The following is a 20,620-nucleotide window of genomic DNA, read 5'->3' as shown; positions in this document are numbered from 1 at the left end:
AAGTGCCTTGAGAATTGTGGGGATTCCGACACACAGTTAGTATTTACACATATTTTTCTAATTTAACTCAGCCTATTCAAAGTCAGCAGTTTTATAAACTTTATGAAAACCAGAAATAGACTTCAGAAAATATTTATCTGTATTTGAAACTGATTGTAGAAATGTATTGTCATTTTATTTCTTTTTTGAAAAATCAGATGCCACGCTCAAATAGTTAATGAGTTCTTTACACATATGTGTATTTTCATTGAGAAATGACTAGGACAACGTGAGATGTGATTTAGATGGCTGCATTGAAAACGTCCTCCAGTTAATTCTCAAATCTTCTATTTTGACCTTAATTTTGCAAGTCCGTTCTCAACTCTCTACAAGTCATGGTATTTGAATAGACCCCACATTTCTATTCTAGTACATAGATTTAGGGTGAAAGCAGAAAAAAAATACCTGTTTATTTCTTAATTATTATATAGCAATCTAGGTTGAAAAAGACTAAAGTCTATCAAGATCAACCTATTGCATATTTCTAAATAATAAATAATAATAAAATAATTTAAGGTATTTAATTTTAACATAATTTGACAGAGGGATGGTTTTATTTGGCAAATGACTGGACCCATGCACCACAGTAGTCTGCTGGCAATCAAATATATAGAATAGTAGATAATTACAAAAGAAAGTTCTTTCAAATGTATTATTTCATTACTGGCCAAATTATATATTTTTTTGCATCTAAATCTAGCCAGTTATCCCCTAGTTTGTTCTTAAAATAAAATTTTGTATTTTCTTCCCAAATATTTACTAATCTATGCACTTGCTAGTCATTCCCCTTGTACAATGAGTAAACCTTACTCTTAGCACTATGTTACATTTGACCAAGTCACTTCAGCACACTGAGTTTATTCCCTAAACTGGGAAGCATAAGAAGCATTGGCATAAATCTTAAGCCTAAACATCCAAAAAGTTGCTGATACTTGAATTTCTCCAATTAGACCCACTTGAGTTCGAAACTCAGTTGCAGTTTCCACCATAAATGGTCTATTACCTAATGTTTTGTGCACATATATATTTATAGAATATTACTCAGAAATTATATGTATGCTGTGACACAATTATGCTGCCTTCCTATTTAATACATGGTTTAAATCAGAATATGTATTTACTTTGGCACACCAAAAGTACGATCAAATAACCCGCAAGACGTATTATATGAAAGACATTGAATTGATTCTTGTATTCTTTTAAGGAAGTAATAGTAGCATTTTATGTTCATAAATCAACTGTCTCTGGCACTGCTGTGGAGTAGTCCGCAATATATAGCTAGTCTCTTGTCATGTTACATCTCTGAAGCCAAAACAGACATGACCAAACGCCTAATAGATTTCCGTACGAGTAGCTTCTAGTAGAGAGGTCTCAAATTGTTTTTGTATTCAAAGCAAGGACCTATATGATTACTATATTATTCATTCAGACCTGTTAATAACATACTAACAAAGACAGTCAAGAACCTCCCAAGGAGGTCACGTGGGTTCAAGGTAAAAACACAAGGCAGTTCTTTAGCATGGGACCTAACTCTTAATGTATATCCCCAACTCTTTGTATATAATTAACAGAGTGTGGATCAATAATGAGACAGGTTAAGGCATGCCTGTATTCTAATATTATTGTCATTTAAATGGCTGTAAAAGTTTAAGTCAGTAAGTTGATAAATGGGTTTATTTTCCAAGTAAATGGAATTTGTCACAGACCCATCACCATAGTTAAGCTCCCTTAATCTGGCTTCGGTTGTGGCCAGCAGTGTCACAGATTACCAACTGCTGTTCATGTTCAGAGGTCTGACTGTTTCATATCATTAAAACCCACAGATAAAAGCCGTAGACAACGGGCGTCCGCAGAAATCGTCCACAGCCAGACTCCATATTGAATGGATAAAGAAACCCCCACCGTCTCCCATTCCGCTGACCTTTGATGAACCGTTCTATAATTTTACTATCATGGAAAGTGACAAAGTTACAGAAATTGTTGGCGTTGTAACAGTGCAACCTTCAAATATCCCTCTCTGGTTTGATGTGGAAGGTAAGACGAAGAATTCTGCAGTAACAAAAGGAAAATATGTTTTTACTGTTTTTTATAATACCAGTAATCCCTCAAATGAAATGGATGTGCATGATTCATTGTAACACCCTTTTAGATATGTTTGTGCAACATTTTGTTTTTGTATTTGTTTTTCTTTTAATCAATCAAAATTTTATATTTTGTTAGCACCCCAGTGCTAACATCACTCACACCATTAAGAACACATAGACTAACAGATCCAACAAATTTTGCGTTTTTCAAGGTCAGGCACTATGAATAGACATGGTTTACTGAATTCAATGACGCTATCAAAGGCTACACCTTTTAGTGACAGAATATAAGACATGCTACTGTGATGCACTGTTTGCCTTTGGCTCTCACGTAGTTAAAGCTTATTGAAACTAATGTTATACTTTTTCTGTCTTTACAAGTATCTAACATGTCTACCGCTCGAAGATGCGCACGATGTGTCACTCCCACTCCAGTCTCTAAAAAGGGGGTTCTGTATGGCGGTGTTATAGCAGAACTTTAGAAAAAGAAATAATTGTTTCATACCTCCCAACACGAAATGGACAAATAGGAACATTTTTAATTTTTGGGGTGTGAGTGAGGGAGTTGCCAGGGAAGAGCTGTTATAAGAACTGTACACAACTAAAATGTAATATAGAATAAGAACAATGTATCCTATTTACACAGACTGATTTCTAAACACATTTATTGTAGTTTAAAGACACATTACTGGGAGTATTATTGCTGTGGAGCTCTGTTATACACTCCGACACACCAACAATATGGAGCTCCTAGAAAAGAGGGATAGAGTGATTTGGGCTCAAAATAAGGGCTGTCCCTCATAAGTAGATAGATACACTTGGGAGGTATATTGTACATCCCTGTAGGAGAAATTATTCTACAATGAAACCGCTACATGTAAAGTTCTACCTAAATTTGATTGAGTCTATGTTTTTGTTTTGCACCAAAAAGCAAAATACCTGAATACTATATTATTAATTTTAGCAATATTAATGTGAATTATATGGACTTTGCAATTATTAGTTATAACAATAGTAATTATTAGTAAATAATAATAATGTTTGCTTTGCTATCTGTTTTATCCTCGGTTTAATAAGCTGTGCTTTTACTAATATCACTAGACTTTTTCTAGAATTTCACTTTTCCTTCCCGCTGTACAATTCACTCACTAAAATCTCTGTGTATTTAACCGTGTCTGTGTTACTTACTTCTCTCTCTTTACTTTTTCTGCTTTCTGTCGCTTTTCTGCTGGTTTCCGTGCTTGAAGGTGGCAAGCATGCCCGAGAGATGTTCTATATTCTGCAAACAGCTTGTGGGCAGAATTGTACAACAGAAGGTATTACTCGTGGAAACTTATTAGCCAAATCACGGTTATTTTCATGTTTTTTTTGTGCAAATTTAATTATACTTCATTGAGATGTTTGTTAACATCTTCATTTAATTATGCATTTTGTTTGCAAAAGAGTGTCCAATTACTTGTCGCTTGTTTTCTGAATGTTCTCTATTTTAGTTCGTTTGTGATAGCATACATATTTACAGTGTATATAATTATACCTTTTGATTGTCAATTGCCCCCAAATGAGGAAATAGTATGGGGAAAGGGGGGTCATGTTTGCTAAACAGGTAAGTTGTTGTCAATTTAAAAAATAATGGTGTTTAGGAATATATGGACAGCCCTATGAAGCCTCCAACTGGGCTGAACAGGAGATATTTTGTGCAAGTTCTAAAATGTTTGTCTACCTTGTGAAAAGTCAAGTCACCACAACTCACTATTTAGGTAATAGTGTTAGTGTTTGTTGCTGCCCCCACCCCCCTAGAAACACATTAGACACAGAAGGGGAATCCCTAAATCCTGGACAGTTTGGGGGACTGGGTGGAGAACCCCTGATCTAGAGAATGAACAAACAAATATGTATATTTTAAAACCCATAATATACTGCTTAATTTAACATATTCCTGATAACCACGGCACATAATAGAAATATGCCCTAGTAAGACCTGCAGATTCAACACATTAAATGTCATTTGGAGGGGGTTCTTAAAGGATTCACTCCAAAAATAGAGCTAGATTAATAGCCATAAGTGGGTCGTACGTGGTTTCAGAGGTCATTTCACACACAGAAAATAATCATATGTAATCTATATATATATATATATATATATATATATATATATATTTTTTTTTTTTAGTTAGCAGCCAATACTATGGGGAAAGTAGAGACACTACCAGAGAATATTAATGGTTACTTGTCCAAGCTACATCTTTTTCCCAATATTTGAAACAAAAAAAAAAAAGAAAACAAGAAAACTTAAATCCCAGAGGACACAGATATCACACACTGACTATAATCCATATAAAGAAGGTCCATCTTCTATGCAAGAAGGCTATGTACAAAATGCTCTCAATTTACCCCTTTGGATAGACTGGGGCTAATGATTTGATCCTGCAGATTTCCCACAGGCGCAGCATCATTTTATGATCACTACCCCTTTTAGGTATCGGAATGTGGTCAATCGCTGTGTCTTTCAGCATAGGCGAGGTGTGACCCACCTCTAAAAAGTATTTTGCCACTGTTCAAATCAAAGTATATAAGCTGGTCAAATCGAAGACCTGTGATTTCTAATCCGTTAATAAAGATGGAGGCCCGTTTTGACAATATTGGCCAACCCACAAGGGCACTGTAATTTATGAAACACAATGTACATGGTGATGTTTTATAGCATATTATTTCTGCTATGTGGGTGATAAAAGAACTTAGCTGGTGTCATATGTCCACACATGACACACCCTAAGCATCCAGGGCACCCCAGGTTGACAAACGTCTTTGAATCATCATAGCATTTCACCAGGTCCATACATATAGATCTTTTGAATGTCTGCTCCTTCTATTGTTTTTTTATTAAAGCAAAGTGGCAGCATCGGGTCTTTGGCTAAGGTGTGACAGTTGTTGTTTAGAATGTCCTATATACATATATATATATATATATATATATATATATAACAATGAAAGAATCAGCTTGACTGTATTATTTTTTTAAATATAAGTCCAGTTATACAGTTATATTACCACTAACATTTAATTAGTATTAGTTTACATCTTTTTATATTCAAAGGAGACGTACATATTCCAATCAAATTTTAAATTCCTAATAGAGATTCTTGTTTACGTTCAGGTTTTAGAGATGAAAACTGAGCCATAATGTTCCCTGGGAACCTTGATTTCTAAAAAGTTCTGAAATCCAACATTGCAAACATGCTTAGTCACACTAAATTAATGGCTTCTGCTTTGATCTCGAGCCAGAGAGACTATGAAAGACATATCGAACTTAAAAATTAAATTTTGTTTTAAAAAAAAAATCAGATATTCATGCGTTTCATAGTTAAGATGTATCTTATTCTTTGTTAATGCCATATATTTATAGTATTGATATTGATATTTTTGTTATTTTTTAATGTATGTATAATGAGTTAAGATTATTTTTTATATTACTTTTACTACCAAATCATATAATATATCTTGGTCTACATAGTTTCTCATTACCTAAAATCTAAAATTAGTCTATTTATGTAGTAATGGTAAATTGGCGAAGATTCTTTCTAAACACAAAGACCCGTTTACCAATAACGTAGCTAGATAGACTAATATAGACATGGCAGTACTGGAAGAAAGATTAAAGAATTATGATTTTTTTTTTTATATATATATAAATACGCATATTCTCCTGAGTATGCATATGTGTCCTGTTTAATATGATATGTGCAGTTTTCATGTTCTTGTGATGAAAATGTTGGCATTATTTAAAATCATGATTTTCTTCCTGCTAAGATATTAATTGACTGTTCCTGATATGCAGTGTGATTACTCAATTACAGGTATTGAGCTGTGAAAAAGGCAATAGATTAAAGTAATTTATATTGAAGCTGGGCCTTCAGAACGAACTGCCATAAGGTTAAATAGTCACTATATTTACACAAAAAGCTTGAAAACAAAACACATAAAAAAAAAAATTATATTACCACCATGCCAGAACTGTCATGATATAATAGGATTTACTTAACCCTTTGATTTGGACGACAAAAACAGGACTAGGAACACACATTTGTAAGGAAACCACCCGATAAAAAAAACAAAAAAAACAATCTTTATTAAATTGTTGCTTGTACTCTTTAAATATGTTGTATTATTTAAGATATTAAATTATTACAATTATTGAGTTGTTTATAGAGATTTGTTAATTATAAGAAACTGTATTTTGGCATGAAACGCAACCGTAAATATTTTGGTGAAATTGAATATGTTCAATTTATTTAAAACCACCAGTATTGCTAAAAATATAAGATATGACTTTTGTTTTTGTTTTTTACTTTGCAGTTCTACTTTTGCAAAATTAATTATTTTACGAATGTCTGTATTTTGGTTTATGCTTTTCATCATTTTTGCCTGTGCCATTGAAAATCGTATGCTTATTTTATGTTTCTCTTCTAATTAATAGAACAAAGAACTCTCTTTGAAAAAAAAATTATACTCTCCCAAGGCTTTCAATTAAAGACTTTCCTTCCAACTCCGTTCTTCAAACGATTTTACAGTCAATTTTATTTTATTTTATTTTTTTGCAACATTTCCCAAGCAAATCAATTAAAACATTAATTGGAAGATGCCATGTCTTTTTAAGCATAAAATTTAAAAAGCATGTAATCTAACAGCCGTTTGTAGCTTCCTTGGTATCTCTACAACGTAAATTAAATGTCAAGGACAATTATGTTTTCAGTGGCAATTATGACCATCTTGCACATATGACAGCTGTGAGATGAACATGTTTGCTGAATGAATGGAAGATTTATACTTTTGATTACACTGTGAATCAAGTCACTGTGTCATCAAAAGGAAATATATATTGAGTTAATATTAGTTTGATTCGGACGAACTGCTCCAAACAAAGTTTACTATACATACACACAAGATACAATTGTAAGCTAGCAGCCTTCTGAAGAATGGTGCAGGCATCAGGGTCACCTACTCAAATAACCTCCATAAAATCACGAAAAATATAAAAAAATATTAAAAATAAATAAATTTGATACACATACACACACACATTTAGAAACGTGCAGACTAGGGTGGTAGATGTTAGTGCAGAGTGTAAGGGCATCCAGCATCATTTAGTTGACCCAGAGTCCGGTAAACTCCAGAAAGCGCCTCTAGCGGCTGTCTTGTAGTCAGTCACTAGAGGCTGTCTTTGTGTTGCAATATAAACATTGCAGTTTCTCAAAAACTGGAATGTTTTACATGGCAGGACTAAGGGGGACAGGGACACTCCACCCAGTCCCTTTGACGTATACATATTTATGCTTCAGAGACTAAGTGGTCTGGGTGCCTGTAGTGTCCCTTTAAGATTCGATGTTCACAAACTTTCTGACTTCATTTAAATCCCGTTAATTTTCAGCTTGAATTTACAACGTAAATAAATGCGATGCAGTACACACATCAAATTATATATAATTGTCTGAGATCAGTGCCTCGGAACAAAATAATCTTTATAAATCTTTAATACAAGGTTGTTTGTGGTTATCGTAGAGTTTTATAGATTTATCTAGTTTTTCCGGCTGTCGGCATATCCTTCAAAGACATATAAAGTAATACAATTTGGCATCTCTTTAATGTAATATTTTTGGGACAATTGCATATTGTGGCACAAAAATAATAGAACAATAAAAAATAAACCAATGAAATGAAAAGAGTAAAGCATATTTTTGTCTTCTTCAAACATCTTTAGGGCATATAAGACTTGTATCATTCTGTCAAAACTAATATGTTTTATCAATGTTGAGTTTATTGTTGTGCCTCTGGTATACTAGAAGTTTTATTCTTTAGATGATAATTGGTTTTCATTTCTTGACGTATGGCACAAAATATTTGTTATTTAGAATATTTGTTTTATTTGTTTCTATGTATTGTTTAGGTTAATATTGATGTGATATGATGCAAATTACACAAGGTGCTAAAATATTCTCCCGCAAAAATCAAATTGTACGCAGAGAATGCAAACATATGGTATGCCTGGATCAATTAACCTTCACATTATTTGAGGCCATTTTGCTGTTCTAGTATTTAACTCTTTGTCCAAAATAATGTAACAAAACACTTATCAGTGTTATACTTGACAGGATTTGTGGAGTGTTACCATAGCAACCTCTACCCATGCAGAAATATTTTTTGCATTAACTTAGCTGCTAGAAGTTGGCTAATATCTCAGTGAGTGAGGGGTGAAATATCTATTAGTAGAGTATATATATATCTTGTTTCATTTTTTGATACAGATTTGTTTAAAAAAATATTATAAAAATGGACTTACCAGGAGTATATTTGGGGCCTATGAATATCAACTTTTTGTATAGAATATATATATGTTTTTTTTAATACAGTATTTTTTATGGTACAGCCAAGTGTGGCCCAAGCTTATGAGGCCTACTGCCGTTAGTTCCCCTCTCAACCTCAAAGGTTGAGTATTTGTGGTGAGCAGTGATGAATCTGTATAATGGCTGCCTGTTACTGCTCCTTGGTTGGATGGTCTTTCAAGGAAGATAAACATCAAGAGTCAGTAGTAAAAGTGTCAAATATGAAAAGTAAGTCACTGTTTGTAAAGGGTATAAGAAGGTTTCTTTTATTGGGTATTCCATGGGAATTTTAGCACGTATAATACCAAATTTAAAAAAATAAAATAAAATTATTCTGGAAATTTTGGATCCTATTCAGACACAGCAAGTTGTGGGGACCTGAGAAACAGCATACGGTGTTTAAATAAAAAGAGGAAAGAAATAAACAATTATTTAGAATTTGTTTTTTGAAATTCAAGTCGGTTCTACTAAAATTACAAGTAGGCTTGAGAGTAAATCAATCAATGTCATTGAATAGAACATGAAGAACTGTGTCCTCGTGCTTGGACATTGATCATTAAAACAAAAAAGAAGGATCAAAGACGAATTAAACTTAACAAGGAATATGGATGGGAAAATGTTAGAAACCAAATGGCATTTTTTAGAATAAAACATGCTGTTTAGTACTGCAAATGGACAAAGCTGCACAGTCAGGCTCCATTTTAATTATGGGTGATTTAATTACTCTATTATTAACCGAGACGAGCATTGTAGCCAGGAGAACCAGGGTTCCGGGAATACTGACAAACTACTGCATGAGTCAACTTCTAGTAAAACCAACTGGAAATTGGAACTTATTGGACCTGCACAAATGAAATAATACAGACATCATATCAATAGTCAGTGAGGCAATGTTTGGAAAATAGCAATTTTGATTAGGCTATTCCTTGTGGACAATATTTTAACTAAGTGTCTTAGCTTGCCATTATAAGATAATTTAGATTATTCTTTTTCACAACAGTTTTTAGAATATAAAACAGATAAACCTCTAAAAAAAACATTATTTGCTGCAACAACTGCCAGTAGACCCTCCTTGGGTCATACAACCACAGCCTAGAACTAATATGATCTGGCTTACATATGCTTTGATAAAAACTTCACATGATTACAGACCTATCTCTTTTTAGAGGTTCTACGAATACAACAGACATGTTCACAGTTTAATTGTAATAATATTTTATTCAACAGATCAGATGTAAATACGCAAGTAATACAGTCTCATCTGAAGACAGGTTCCACATGCTAAGGTTTACATGTGTAATGTGCAATATGTAATTTTTTCACATTTAGTTGAAGCACAGCCAAATAAAATCTTTTGTATATATTTTCATTACTATCTCTTTATAAAGCAGTGCAAAAAAAATGAAAATATTTTGTCTGCTCCCACATTTTCTATCCGCATCACTGGAATTATAGCTACTGTAAATAAAAGATAATGCACAGTGCTCAAAATAATATACTAACGATATATATAAGCAAAACAAAGATATCTCAGACAAAACGGATTCTAATAAATGAAGTAGAACTTAGGGCATGTTCTAGCATGGGGCACTGTTTCACGTTATGCTATCAGAACTACAAATGCACTCAATATGTATAACTATGGAAGCATTTAGCATACCACCCATATCACGTGCCCACCACTATAAAAGTCTGTTTCAAGGGTCTTGTAGCCATAGGCGTGTTGGAATTCAGGATATGTGCTGTATCTTGATAAAATTTGGATATTTTTCATTAAACACATAATTATTGAAGAATTCTAAAGAAAAATGAAATTATTTATGCGTGATACAGATTTAAAGAAACACTAGATCATATTCCGTGTCCCTTTCCCTAACTTTCTAAGTCCTCACCTCTGTCCATCATAAACATGTCTTAAAAAATGTTTTACCAGCAATGAGGCTCTCTTGGTGCTGAGTAGGCCTCCTCTTCCCATGACATCCCATGATGGGACCGAACGTTCATGCATGCGCATTTAAACTTCACCATAGGAAAGCATTACATTAATTCTTCCCAATGGGGAAAATAGAGGGGTCAGGATGTAAAATGGCATTTAATGGAGTAAAATGTTGTTTAATAGAATAAAACTCTGTAAGTTTCTCCGAAAATACTTTTTTTTAAACAGATTGTGGCACTGCAATCAGACCCCTTTAATCAGATGAAAATTCTAGATTTTGTTATATCCAGCTACAAAATGCAACATGCATTACTGTTTTCATTTTAGTAATCTATTTAAAAATTGTTGTGTTTTTTTCTTTTCTAATAATACATATGATCACGCCTAAAAATGGATAATACATCGAGTTATTACATAGACAAATAAATGATCACTAATTTCTTAACTTTTTTTTTAGGTGGAAATGCAGACAGCACATTTGACATTGAGAAAGGTGTAGGGACCATCATCATAGCAAAGCCTCTTGATGCAGAAATTCGGTCGGCTTACAACATGAGTATAGAAGTAACCGATGGAACAAATATTGCAACCACGCAGGTAATTTGTGGCATCAATCAAACCTTGGTTACCGGTAACAAATTCTAAAGAAGAAACGTGATCATTTTTTTTCCTGACATTGGTTAATATTAGCTTCACCATTCACAGCACCGTACAAGAAGTCCAATGAAATGCCCGTTTTAGTTACTGACAGGTATCCTCGCCAAGAGCAGGTCAAAAAAGGACAACTAAATCATGCAGAAAATACAATGTTAAAAAAAGAAATTCTCAGCCAGACCTCTTTCCCCAATGACAGTGAAATTAATGACGTTGAAAGGTAACTTTTTAACAAGACTTCTTGCATGACTTCTAGTTTGCCAAGTCAAAAAATAGTTCTTTCCTTGAGCAACAGCTGCTAGGAGCAGACAATTACAATAACAGAGCAGGGGAATAAATATAATCGTGAATAGGGGTACATAGCGCCATTTTAGGGGTCCTGAAGTAGGTTTTATAAAGCACTTTACTTTGATCTTGTGTTTTCAGTGTGATATATATATCGAGAGAGAGAGAGAGTATTATATTCTTCTATGACATTATTTGAAAAAAACATTTTTTTTAGATATATAATAAGAGTTTTGAATACTAGAGGAATACTTTGTAATATTGAACTGTGTAAATGTGTGCACACCTTTTTATAGTCAATGTATGTAACTTGGTGTGGGCTGGTTTGTAGCAGGTTAGTAAAAGTCATCCTTTGAGGTGGTCTATAGATTAGATAAACACATAGACAATGATAATGGCCTCCCAAATAGCTGCTGATTTGAACTTTCGATAAGACGTCGATTACCTTGACAGGTACAATAATCCGCCTGCAAGCCCGCAGCGCTTAGAAAATGATTTCTGTTTATTTTTCTCGAATATCTACTCATTTTGTGTTGCAGAATAAATCAAAACAAATGGGAAAAGTAAATACTTAGTTTCCTACATTTCTGTAAAGATATGGAATTGTTTAAATGTTTTGGAATGTTAACAAAAATGTTTTGCAAGTATTAACCTTGAAGTGCCACCTGAATGGTTTTTCCATCATTTGTTTTAAACACTAATGAAATATATTAAAGCACCCAACCCTTCATAATTAGTATTTCATAAACATAGCATCTTAATTTACTAATTATACAGAGTCCCCAGACAGTGACAGTGCCACTTTAATATTATTCTTATTCAAACAAGTTGTTAGTGTATCTGGAGTAACCCCTTTAAGGTGGGTCATTGTTGCCTCTTTAAGATCTCTCTGTGTGTCATTGTACACTGGTGCTTGTGCAAAAGTGCCACATTTGACACGAAGAAAATCTTGCAAAAACCTACTTAGACCTTAATTTAATCTATTTGCATCAGCAATGATTCCCTAGTGGGAGCACACATTAAAGGGCTTGCGATCCACTACATTAGGGGAAAGTTCCCATTTAAAATATGTCCTCTGCTGCCCTCAAGGACAGACCGTAAAATATTTTCTTGTTAAAAAATGAGGGTAAGGAAAGAGAGTCCAATGCTCACCACCTGGGTCTTCTTATAGCATACATCTACTAACATGTATGTCTTTCACACATTTTTCGAGCTTCAAACATGTTAATTAGATCTGCAGATAAATGACCTTTGATTGTGTCAGAATGAGCAATGGATTTCAATTTATTGACACCTCTTTTGGCATTTCATCAGCCACAGGGTGCAAATTGCAAACGATGATGGGACTTCAAATTGCACCAACAGCTGGAAAAAGACAGGTTCGCTACCTCTAAATTAGAATAAAACCTGAGTTGGAATTGTTGGAACTTTTAAAATGAAAATGAGCAAAACCTAAAGTCCCCCAAATCAGAGCACTTTGTGTATTTTTATTGCCCTGTTGCTCAGACACAGACAGAAAAAAAAATAACAGAACCACTGATTTGCTTTTTTTTTCCAGTACAAAAAATATAATGACACAATTAGTGATAATAGCAGGTCTGTCTGAGCTAAGTGACTTGAGTCCAGTAACTTGATCATCTCCTGTTGTGACCTTTCAAGTGACCCGTGATTTGACTCTAACCTACTGTAAGTTTCCTAATGCATAAGGAAGTCAACATCCCCAGTGTTCCCTCCGACTGATTAATTTTTCAGACACATGAGTGAGGTGCACGCCTTTGCTGTACCTCTGCTTAATACATCATTGCTCAGGGCCATGTTTGGAAAAGTGATTACTTCTTCAAGAAAGAAGGTGAACAACATCCTTCAACTGCTTGCTCTGAATAAATGTATTTCCAGAGAGTAGGCTGTGAGCTTCAAAGCAACGTTTCAAATAAATCGAACAAAGAGTTGTTTTAAACAAACACGCCAAGCACCAACGTACACTCGTTTTATTGAAAATATAACTTAATCCTTTTCTTTTCAGAACAGGTCATAGGGCAATTATGTTCTTTTGCAGTGCTTATAAATATAATATCGTAAAATAATAATATTTTTTTTTTAAAAGTATATTTATGGTACCAAACATGAATTTGTTGGGAGAGTTGAGGACAAAGAACTAACTGCTGGACAGTAATTGGAATGATAAATTGATAGATAAAGAGAATGCAGACAGACAACCAGACGGAAGTTGGACAAACATGAGACGACTAGACAGGAGGTTGAAATGTTAAAAGGTTAGATGGGCAGTCATCCAGACATCTGGTTAGTAGACAGCTAGACAGAAGACCACGAAGGAACAAGTGGACATATACAGCTAGACGGCAGAAGCTCCACTGAGATTTAAATTTCCAGGAGTCATTGTAAAGTAATGGGTTATTCTTACATAGAGAAATATATCCTGATTACGGCACTTTGCTCATTGACTGTGGGTTTAGAGTAGAGGAAAATGGAAGGTGACCCAGGGCTGTGTGATTGGGGGAAGTTTGTTTAATGTGACAGAAGAACAGCTCACATGATCCTTCGCCCGCACTGCTGGCTGTGCATGAATGGAGTTGTATTGCATACATAAATGGTGATAAGCCTTGCCCGAAGTTTGTGAACAGCTAGGGCACAGATATAACACCACTGATGTTTAACCAGATGGGCTGGCTGAGCAGCATAGGAGTTACACTTCTGCTACAACTAAGAATCATTCTTGGCTCACCCCCACTTTCCCATTTAAGATGAAGTGCAATCCCTTTGATTGTTAGCCAGAAGGGCTGAGTATCGTGAGAGTTGTCAAAACATATGGGAGAAGTGAGAGAGCATGGTTTTAGAGCCCTGTTATTGCTGTGGGTTGGAGGGACATATGGCCCGGTCCACTCAATTTAATTTAAACTCCCAACCCCATCTCTCACACTCAGTACCCAGTGCTTCCACTTTAACAGGTATTTAATTACAAGGAGGGAACCAGTAGCGTTCTTCTTGTAATTAGATAAAAGGAGAATTAATTGACGAATTGCCTGGACTAATTTCCTCTAGCAAGCAATTAAGTTTTTTTTGTTAATTTTCATTCAAAATGCAAATAGTCCATTTGTGCTTCTGATGATTGAACAAATTGACTGGAAATCACAATCACTGCAGAAGTGTAGTTATTGCACCCTCAGTCTGTAGAGACCATCAAGCCTCCAAGTACCATAATATCCAAAGGACTAGGAAGAGCTTTCTGGGCGGCTGGTCTATATAACACATTAATAAAACCTATAAAAATAATTACTGACAGTTGTTGGGAATTAAAAAAGAGAGAACTTATACATCTGGTCTAATCAGTGAAAAATACTAAAATACAATTAAAAACAGTTAAAATAGTTTTATCCACAATTAAATGGCCGTGGAAATGTTATTTTCTCACCAATGTTAAATGCCATACTTTGATTTCCCCCAAAACAACAAGAATAAAAGCTGTTAAGCAGATAATCACTGTTTGGATATTAAAACGTTTGAGTTAATACTCTGTCACTGCCTGTGGTCTTTGCATGATTAGCAACATTCCCTGATGGTGACATTCCGTTGGGGTACCGGTGGCCATGGGAGCATGGAAGGTAGGTTATACTTACCTGAAGCTGCCCCTCATGATAGCCACCATTATCTTCCATCCACTCCTCTTCATCTCCTGTGTCTTCAGCTGCCAGGAGCCAACATCAGTGGTGTATTCTCATGCATGCACGAGAGTCAAGCATTGAGGTCTATAGAGGATCCCACCAGACCGCGGTATTCTCCATAGAAAGTGCTTTTTTCCCTACAGCCATAACTGGTGATGGCTGGTGGAACTGACAAGCTTGACAAAAGGCAGCACCACCCAGTGTCAAGCTTTGACAAGTCAATGAAAATGACTGAACCAATGTAGTCCTTACTTTATATCTTTTGATTGGGTTGGAAATTCAGTGAAATTCTACCACAATGTGGGTATTTAATAAAGATTCTATCTTTATGAAATACTCATTTTTCATGACAGAGCCACTTCAAAGAATTTTAAAGGATTTGTCTTGGTTACAAATGCATATGTTTAATTAAAAAAAAAATATCTGCATTTATGAATTAATGCATTTTTCAGAATTCCTTTCCAACAGCCTATACTCCTATCTTTTCTTAGCTGCACAACTTGTTTCTGCAGCTGAGCTGACCTCGCATCCCTTTTTGCCCAGCACAAACTTTCTTGTTAGAGCTGAGCAAGCGCAAATCCAAATGCTTCTCGTAAAGAAGCACAGTTGACACAGGGAACATATTATGAACATTGCTTCATTAACAATTTAGTGAATTTACTGTACGTGTCCTCCACGAAAAACCTGTGCCACAATCATCTAGTGTTTGAAGAGGAAGCAAAATTAAAAGCATTGCTCGGCTTCCTGAAACAAAAAGAAAGACTATTCTGCAGGGTTCATTGAGAGGGTCGCATCTGTCTAAAACGTTCAGCCTTGATGGTTTATCATGTTTCCGAGCCAGGACAGGTTTATGGCTACAGAAAATCAAATAGTTCTGTTACAGTACTGATCCTCTCCAAGTCTTCTAGAAGGCTATTTAACCCACTGAGTGCCGAGAGATTTTGCTGTCGTGCTTGGCATTTAAAGCCCACTTTACCAACCACAAAAGACTAATGCGTTCGTCACTCACACGCTTAATGCTTGCCCATCAGTTGCTTTCGCTGTTGTCCTTGAATTGCCTATAACTGAAACTCAGACCTATCCAGTGCCAGCCTACTGCCCAGATTCCCTGTTATTTATTACCACAATGACAATGGCTGAAATTACAGTATATTATTTTTATGCATCCCCGCAGATTTATATATTGATAGCGTTACTATTTCCCTTTGTCTGATCCCACTGTTTTCCTCATGAGCTTAGATTCTTCTGTTACTTATCTTCATTACCATTTCAGCACTACAGTGGCTAAGGTTAAATAATTCATTCAATCTTTGCTATTAAAACGGATGCATTCGTTTAAGTCAATTAGAATGTAACATTCTTTGTACCAGTCTAATTGTTTCACTCTGTGCACCGTTGGATGCTTTGATGGAGCTAAGGATGAAAAGTGAGATGCATTTAATAGTTATCTCCGGGAAGATGGAGATACTACTTGTTTTGTAAATGTAGCAGACGATATATAAATAAATCATGTTCGATAAGACCTGACTTTGTAGGAGAAACTGGAATCTTCTCTAATAGCTACTGAGCCCACCTTTTCTAGATCACAATTCTAGAGCCCACCTTTTCTAGATCACAATTGTTCATAACGGTGTGTAATAGGGAGCAAAGTCACGGGTTTCAGCTGAATACCATTCAAATCGATACCTTCACATTTAGGATGCTGTAAAGTAGGGTCTGAGCTGTATATTGTTCACAAGTTAAATTTTACACCTAGGCCTAAGGTTTAAAGGGTTATTCAAAGCAGCAGTGTTTGGAAGTGGGCACGGTGCTTGGCATCTATGTTTATTGTTTCACTATAAAATGCAGCACATAAAGAGTGCAACCTCTTTGCTACTTTAGGTGTAAGTCCACCTATGGCAGCATCATTAGGCTAGCTAATGTCAATTCTGTGCATATTTCTACGTGCAGAGGTCCATTCATTGGCTGAGAGCATTCAGCTTATGTTCTCAGCCAAATAATTGCCAAAGGGATCATCATCTGGCTTCTGTGGCTCTGCAGAAACCAGATACATGTTGTGGCCTTAGAAACCAGATACATGTTATGGCATCAGTGCCCGACTTGAACGAAGGTAAGAGGTCAAACCATTGCAAAAAATTAGGGTAGGATTCTCCTCACATTATCACCACTACTATGATCAGTAGTGTTTAAAATGCTTAGAATATCCCCTTTCTAACATAACATTACATGTGCATACATGAACAATTCTAATTATTAGATACTGTACATATAAACTCCTTTGCATGAATATGGTCCAGGCAAAGTAAATTTGTTTGTGAAAGAGAAATTCTGACAATAGTCAGAACAACCTGTGCCTTGGTTTTGAAAAACACTCATTTTCAGTTTAACAAATTGTCACTGTTGGCAAAATAGGTCATAAAGGAACTGAAAATGACCCATTTTTTGTACTTTTAATGCAATAAAGATATGAAAAAACACACCAATAGCAGTAGCAGAGAGTCCCTCCCAGAACAGAAAGAGGTTTCAACAATTAAGAGCCTGTGATCTTGATGCTGGTGAGGTAGCTCAGTTGGTAAATTCCTCAACAACAGAGCCTGTTCAAAAACACAAGGTCACAGGTTCATATCCTGGCAGCATCGATAAAATGAGTAACATCAATTGGGTAATAATTACATTTATTATTACTATTCCGAGAACGTGCTCTAAAAAGTTCTTTGAGTCTCATTGGGAGAAAGGCACTATATAAATACCAGCTATCATTATTATAGATATTGCAAAAACAGAATATTCAAGGATATAATCTTTCAATGTAGGGTAATAACTGCTTGATCCAAGGATAAATCTGACTGCCATTCTGGGGTCAAGAAGGAATTTTTTCCTAGCTTGTTGCAAAATTGGAAGTGCTTCAAACTGGGGTTTTTTGCCTTCTTTTGGATCAACAGCAAAAAACATATGTGAGGAAGGCTGAACTTGATGGACGCAAGTCTCTTTTCAGCTATGTAACTATGTAACTATATTCCATATATGGGGGTTGTATTTCCTCCCATAAATTCCTGTCCAGTGGGAGTTTCCGAGATATGTAGCTTACGCCCCCAGCAGCAGCTCTGAATTTAAGACTTAGTGAAGGAGTAATCAGGAGGTTGGAACTTGAGGGATGTGCACACACTATTTGGATAGTATAGATATCACCGCACTTTGTACCGAACGTTCTTTGTCACTTTTTCTTCAGCTAAACAGAATTTAGCTTGCCAGGCACAGAGAAATCAGCAACAATAGGATAAAGAGCTAAATTAAGAACATCTCTTTACTTATTGTGCGTCTCTTTATTTATAGCTATGGCATAGAAAGACAGAAAACAAAATTATGGCATTCTAACCTTGGAACACATTAAGCTGACAAAATTGTTTTATTATTGCTAGAACCACAGAGCCCAACCTGAGCAGTATAGGAATTAGTCATTTATTAGCGGAATCTTGAACACCTTCCTGAGCCGAGATGCTACTGATTATTTTCTAAACAGCCTGATTCATCCAACCTTCTCACTTTCTCAATAAATCAACCACTCATTATTTGTTCTTCATTTGAACATTTAACCATCTCAATGTTCTCACCACACAGTATCAGAGACCAGCACAGTTTAATGCCATTCGTAATAAAGCTATCACACTAGGGAGAAAACTTCATCACTGTCTTATACACAAACAGCAGACTGTTTTCCATCTATGAACAAGATACAGACAATTTGCAAACCAGTGGTTATGGTGCATTTACTTACATATCAAATGTTATATTTACACAGCATGAACTCTAAAAAAATATGATAGATAGAGAGATACGATCGATCAATATGATTGTTCGATATGATCGATACATTAGATAGAAATATGATAGATAGATACGATTGATTGTCATCAAAGCAAAACACTAAGCCCCCAGTGAATACTATCCCAGCAACCTACTTTTCTACCCTACCCTTACCTTTTGTTTCACTGTACCCCACTCCCTCTAGCATGTAAGCTCATTGAGCAGGGCCCTCAATCCATCTGTCCCTGTGTGTCCAACTCATCTGGTTACAAATTCATGTCTGTTAGTCTACCCATTGTACAGATCATGTCATATACACACACTGACACACACACAGCCAGATAAACATAAAGTTATGCACACACTGACACAAACTCAGCCAGATATACACACTGACATACAAGCCAGACACACACACACACACACGTACACACACTGACACAGACCCAGGTACACAGCATATATAAGAATCAATTTACATATTAGATCCACCCTCCTGTCTCCTTACCTTTTAGGTACAGAAGGGTGGCTTCCCTGGGGTCCAGTGGGAGCTGGATGGTCACGGCTGATTGGAGGCTGAGGAACCAGGCTTCGTCAGTCCCTCTCCTCCACTTCCTCCTCTTCTGTGTGTGCCTCCTACTCTACAGCCAGATACACAGCCCTCTCCTCTTTCTCTTCCTGTGTGTACCTCCTCCTTCCCATGAGGCTTGCTGTTACTTGGGAAGAAGTGATGTGATCTCACTTCCTCCCAGCAGGGTGCTGGGGAACAAACAGAATGATGGAGCCCGGTCCGGAGCACTATTAAAAGGCTTGGACGCCTGATTACCTCAGGTGTGGCTACCAACCGGGACATTTTGCAGAATCCTGGTGGACTTGTCAGTATCCTGTTTGTGGGCAGAGGGCCCCCCAGTAACTGGGCCCGGGGCAGCTGCCCAATTTGCCCCTTGTTAAAGATGGCCCTGGCTGTGGCATGTATTTACTAAAGACTGAGTTGTGGACAATCAGCAAAAGAATTTATATTTTAGGCCAAAAATCTAATCATTTTAAATCTGTTATGCAGGACTATAATTTGCTATTTTTGTGTCCATAAAATTCAGTAATACACCCTGCCGTATCTCCCAGCATTTCAAATGGATGAAGAGAACCACTCTTATTTTAGGGGTGTAACCTGAGATGTGGCCGGGGTTGGGGCAGTTCTGACAAATTTTAGGGGACTTACCGATATGCAACTAAAATGTAGTTTGGAAAAAGATATGTTATTGGGAGTGGATATACCGATTAACAGTTTAATGTATTCCCTTCCCGGGGGTCTGGAGCAGGCTGTTTTTTAATGTTTTAATTTAAGTGGACTTGGCCAAACTTATAGATTTGCCGCTTTACCTTGAAACCATGTTAGTAATAATTCATACAAATATTTTGTGCATCTTCTTAAATTCAAGTACTGATGTTATAAAATTCCTTGTAGGCTTGTGAAATAAAAGATAAGCAAAAACAAAATATCCAAACAATATAAAGGTACAATGGTTCAGGAAGGCCATATGTTCTGTATTGCCTTGGGAGAGTTGGAGCGAAAGTAAGAGACTCACTAAAATAGGCCTTATCAGGCCTAAGGGGACATAATTGTGCAGCAATACTTCAAATAAAAAATAAAATACACAGGAAAACAGGAATATTTTGGCATTTAACAGGTCAAGTTAATACATGTACAGTCAGAGATGTCTAATTATTTCATTCCAGATGTTTGTGCACTCAATTTCCCAT

General features: G+C 35.8%; 1 protein-coding gene across 1 annotated transcript in view; it reads left to right on the top strand.

Moving 5' to 3' along the window:
* Nucleotides 1–20,620, top strand: part of FAT3 (FAT atypical cadherin 3) — a 445,851-nt gene that overhangs the window by 298,129 nt on the left and 127,102 nt on the right. Inside the window, exons 6-8 of the mRNA XM_063430785.1 lie at nucleotides 1,863–2,073; nucleotides 3,371–3,439; nucleotides 10,894–11,033. Coding sequence (XP_063286855.1) covers nucleotides 1,863–2,073; nucleotides 3,371–3,439; nucleotides 10,894–11,033 — 420 coding nt within the window. The remainder of the gene's footprint in view (nucleotides 1–1,862; nucleotides 2,074–3,370; nucleotides 3,440–10,893; nucleotides 11,034–20,620) is intronic.

The sequence above is a fragment of the Pelobates fuscus genome, chromosome 1 (genome assembly GCF_036172605.1).
Source record: "Pelobates fuscus isolate aPelFus1 chromosome 1, aPelFus1.pri, whole genome shotgun sequence".
NCBI lineage: Eukaryota > Metazoa > Chordata > Amphibia > Anura > Pelobatidae > Pelobates > Pelobates fuscus.
Note: the sequence above shows the minus strand (reverse complement) of the source record. Positions and strands in the feature narration are given on the sequence as shown.